This window comes from Triticum dicoccoides, chromosome 5B (genome assembly GCF_002162155.2).
Source record: "Triticum dicoccoides isolate Atlit2015 ecotype Zavitan chromosome 5B, WEW_v2.0, whole genome shotgun sequence".
NCBI classification, from domain to species: domain Eukaryota; kingdom Viridiplantae; phylum Streptophyta; class Magnoliopsida; order Poales; family Poaceae; genus Triticum; species Triticum dicoccoides.
This window is the reverse complement of record NC_041389.1, coordinates 504,529,103-504,534,142: the sequence shown is the minus strand read 5'-3', so window position 1 is coordinate 504,534,142 and position 5,040 is coordinate 504,529,103. Positions and strand designations below refer to the sequence as shown.

The 5,040-nt window shown below is 43.7% G+C and overlaps 1 protein-coding gene across 1 annotated transcript; it reads right to left on the bottom strand.

The window, feature by feature from the left end:
- Positions 1-3,861: 3,861 nt before the first annotated feature.
- Positions 3,862-4,506, bottom strand: LOC119309877 (RING-H2 finger protein ATL74-like). The gene has a single exon (XM_037585779.1). The coding sequence runs from the start codon at positions 4,504-4,506 to the stop codon at positions 3,958-3,960; it is 549 nt and encodes a 182-aa protein (XP_037441676.1). The 3' UTR covers positions 3,862-3,957.
- Positions 4,507-5,040: the final 534 nt, after the last annotated feature.

Below are 5,040 nucleotides of genomic sequence, written 5' to 3'. Positions count from 1 at the left end.
ATGGTTGAATATGCATCAATCGACATGTTTGGAGACTACATTTAGTCCCTTAGTCTCCTTAGTGATCTATTTATTTATGTCCATTTATGATATTCTCATAAGAACATGATTATTGTTGTCATCATATATTGTATATCACAATATATTGTATCAGCACTTTGATACAAATTCATTTGTATGTATTCTATATATCCGACAGTGATTTTCTTGAGAATCTTCATGTCTATATATAGATTTCTATGGGAGTCAATCCGATAAAAAAATGATATGTGCCTTGTGGGCATATGCACCACAAACTCTATACTCAGGGAAGTCCAATGTTTCCACTCTCATTGAGAGAAAGGAGATATTTTTAAATTGCTAGATGAGATGAGGTATTTGTTGGCTCAACTTGAGTCATATTTACTATCCCTGTGGGTACTCGAGTAACGTCAGGATGCTTCATTGCTTCCCAAGTTTAACTCGTACCCTACTAAGCTATAGATATATTTTTCAAAATGGTTTCCATAGTGAAACTTATACTGACAAGAAAGAGAAATACATTCTCTTTACCATATGCAATGGATATGGCAAGCACATTTTCTATGTATCATCTGGATTATACTACACATACAACAAAACCTGTAGCATATGTTACACCCAAGATAGTTTTCCAAAATGTCTTGTACATGAAAACCTTGGCATACTCATATTGGTCATCGAGACATTGGGTTGAAACCGAAACTATCAGAAATTCCAATAGTTTATCATTATTATGATGCTAAATTCTAACACCATTTGGATTTTATGTGCACTACAAGTGACACAGGGAAGCTAATTTTAAGGCTCGCACACCTTAAAGTCTATGCTGAACCACTCAGACTCCTTGAATGAATCAAGTTGAGGTAAGTGGCTCTTCACATCCATTGACTAGACTATTCTGGTATTCCATGGTTCTAAAAGACATATCTACATGATGGTCTTAAGTGTGTGCTTTATTCACACGAAACCATTGGCTCATTATCCTGACATCGATTTCAAGCAAATCGAATGGATAACGTTGCAGAATTCTCCTTGAGTGCCTTCTTTTATGGCCCTTGGATTGAAGTTTAGCAATTTGTCCTAATGTCTAGACTCAAAATGGTTTGGTAGAATCCTTTATCCAAAGAGTTAAGCTCATTGCATTATCTTTACTTTGGAATTGCAATTTACCAAATTTACATTGGAGTCATGCAGTTTTACACGCTCATGACCAAACTGCATACTATTATTCCCCTCTATCTTTGATACGTGGAAACCTACCAAGTATTTCCCATCTGCGGTATTTCGGTTGCATACCGATATCACCACCCCAACATACATCATTGGCCCCTTAACATATAGTTGGGATCCATGTGAGGAATAACTGTATTTCCGTCAATACCTCAAGCCCCTCGCATGGGGAGTTATTTAAGGCCAGTATGTTGATTCAATGAGGAACATTTTCAGGCATTAGGGGGAGATTTCAAGTACCATAAAGAATGCCAGGAAATTAGTGGAATGTTCAACACATTTCTGCCTCAAATCCACGTACTCAAAGATCTGAACCATGTGTTCAGAAGATTTGCAACACATTGCAAATAACCTGCCAGATTCATTTACTGACTATAAAGGTGTCATACAATCCTACAATCTTGAAAAATATGCTGGAAAGAGTGGAGGTACCAACTAAAACCACTCAACTCCCCGTTCAAAGCAACAGGGGGGGGAGTACGGCAATAGTACATCAGGATTCAGCTTCTCGCAAGCAAGGATATCAAGGCCTGTGAATCAGTAAATGCAAGTCAACTTCACGTTGACAGACACCTGATGGGTAGTATACACCCAGTGGACAGGAAACCTCCACCAACCCAGGTCATAGTGCACAAAATGACCGGGACATCGGAATACCCGACTCAATAGCATTGGGAAATCGCGAGCAGTCACTATGGGTAACGATATTTCCATCAACTATATATTGATATATAGATTCTGGAGAAACATATAACCGAAAGTCTACAATTGTCGACATACATTTCTCAACTAGATTGAAAAAACCTTTCAAGTGATTCCGATCCAAAGACCATGGCCATGGCAAAGTGTGAACAACACTTGGACTGAACTCAAGCAAAGGGTATAATCTAGGTAGAAATGATATTGCTCAATAATGGGAAGGTATTCATAAGCAATACCTACATCAGTTTTCTTCTGGAAACAGAATTGAGAACAACGAGGTGGTGAAACAAAGAGCAAGTATTGTAGCACAAGTGTTTACGCAGATACCTAACTATTCTCCAGAGGTGGAATCTCTTTCCGATAACTTATATCATTGGCAGTACAAAATCATCTATCTGTGCAGTTGATAGGTGTAGTGCTCACATATCCATGTGGATCACTAGATTCAGACACATATGATTGATTCCCGATGGAATCTCGCTTCTGAATCGAAATGCGATGTGCAACATACATTGTGTAAAAGCAATAAGTCACCATAAGACTTATTGTTGTCGGTACATATGGTACAACCGACGTAGTGAGTTCCTTATACACAAGGATTACTCCTACAGTGATGATTATCCATGTTTGTGTCTCTGCAATGATGACACATGTAATCATCTAAACGACGAAGTTTAGATGAAGGATTTGTGTAAACCAAAATATCGCTCGTTACTATAACTTGAGCACCTTCATTCATACATTATGGTATACTATGTTGTCTATATTCATAATATATTGGAGAAATTCATTATGGACAGGTCTTATCCATCTATAACTCTCATGGTAGTTCATTCTCCAGACGTAGAGAAAGATCTATTTAGACCAAGAGATGATGTAAATGAGATATTGGGACTTAACATTCCGTAATGCCATTGGATCCACCAAACACAGTTGGTTGGTACTCAAGAATATCTTTCGATATCTCCAAGGCATGAAACATCTTGTCCTGGTTTTTCAGTTTCGGAGAAATCTGAACACCAATATCATTGGATACATCGATCATCCCCACTATATCAGATTGTAGACAAGTTTAGTGTTCCTACTACGTGTGGTAGCCCTCTAATGAAGAGTCTTCGAAACAGACCTCATGGCTAAATTCACCAACCATTATCTAACGACAGGTTACATAATAAGCAATATCACTATATTGCATATCTTGCAAGTCAAATCATGCAACTGATTTGTTCACCAAGTCTACCAGCTTTTACATTCCAGAAACATGTTCATGGAATTGGTATGTGACGGCTTTGGAATTTGCAAGAGTCAGGGGGAGTACCTTCCTGAACTATTCCTGTTCAAAGCATCATATTACACTCTTTTTCCCTTTATAAGTTTACTTTACAGGTTCTCATCAAGGTTTTTAATGAGGTAATATCAACATAAGATCATATGTCATACTATCCGTTTTCCCAGTCGGGGTTTTTGGGAAAGTATATACGACATATTTATTGTCCTCCAAATTCTATGGATATATTCATATCGAGTTAACAGAGGCAATAATCACTATATGTTGGAATATTTTTCTCCTTATTTTTTCCACTGGGTTTGAAGGAGTTTTACCAACATATCCTACACTACTCCTCATATTTTTCCCACAGGGTTTTAGAGGAGGCTATTTCAAGATGATGAACACGCTCAAGGACAAGTAAAGATTAGGGGGAGTGTTAGAATTTAATTAATTAATGTAATTAGTTAATTCAAATCTCTACTTGTTACCGCACGTGGATATCCCCACGATGTGGAACTGGCATATCGTTCCTGGAGCGTCGCCTCCAGGAACCGCCTTCTGAACCGTCGCATCCTTTGGATGCGCCCGTTCCCCCTGTATATATGTGTCCAATCATCAATGGAAAAGGATCGGTTGGATTCATTTTGCTTTGGTTCTCAACATTTACATGGGCGATTGCGCATTTCGAACTGTGCTGTATCGTCAGCAATGGCATGCTTCCTTGCGCGAAAAACTCACACAATCACGACGGTGATGACCGTGTCCGTCTCCGCAGGGCGCTGGCTTTGGACGACACCGCCGCTGGCGCCCTTCTCGATGACCGGCCGCCGGCACGTGGGACAGGAGCCGTGGGACACCAGCCAGGCGTCGACGCAGCGGACGTGGAAGCCGTGCCCGCAGAGCGGCAGCACGCGCACCTTCTCGCCGTCCACGAACTCGCTCAGGCATATGGCGCACACGTCGTCGATGTCCTCCCCGGAGCCGTACACCTCCACGGGGAGGCTCCGGAGGACGCGCCTCTTGATGCCGCTGCCGCCGCAGGCCACCCGCGCCGATGCCTGACCCTCGCCGGCAGCGGCCGTGGCCCCGCGCCCCACGTACCGGAGCCCGCACCGCGCCAGCGAGTTGAGTGCGATGACGAGGAGCAGCCCAAAGAAGAGCGCGGCCAGGATGATCACCACGTTGGTGTCGATATCCGAGTCCGCCCCGGCCGGCGCCGGCGCGCCTCCTCCAACTCCGTGGGCGACGCTCGACGCCGGCGCCTCCGAATCAGGACCACCCATGGTTGATGGATGAAGTTATGTAATCTGAGTCCACACAGCTCGCCCGGCTATTCGAACTGGATTGATGCTCTGTCTGTCGCTCTCTGCTTTGTACGTGGTGTATATATAGGGGCTGCCGCTGTGCGAGTATACTTTGTTGGATGACAAGGCACTTGGTAAAGTTCAGGAATCCTATCTATCTGGTAGTGAAAGCTCACGCCTACGACTGTCAAGTGGCACAAGTATAGGTATTGCGTGGTGCCCGTCCCCACTCCCTTGTCAAAAGTGGCACAAGTATAGGTATTACGTTGTACCCGTCCCTACTGCCAGTTATAAAAAGAGTGTAAACATATATATGTGGGAAACGTTTGGGGCCGGGGCACCGGCGAAACGATTCGGCCGGTCTCCCTCTTCCTCGCGCTCCTGCTTCTTCTCCTGTCCCACCCCGCTGCTACGGCGAGTTGCGACGACGAGCTGCCCCGGCGAGCGAGCAGCCCCTGCGAGCGAGCGGCGACGGCGAGCGCCCCGGCGCGGCTGTCGTCTACCCCCCCCCCT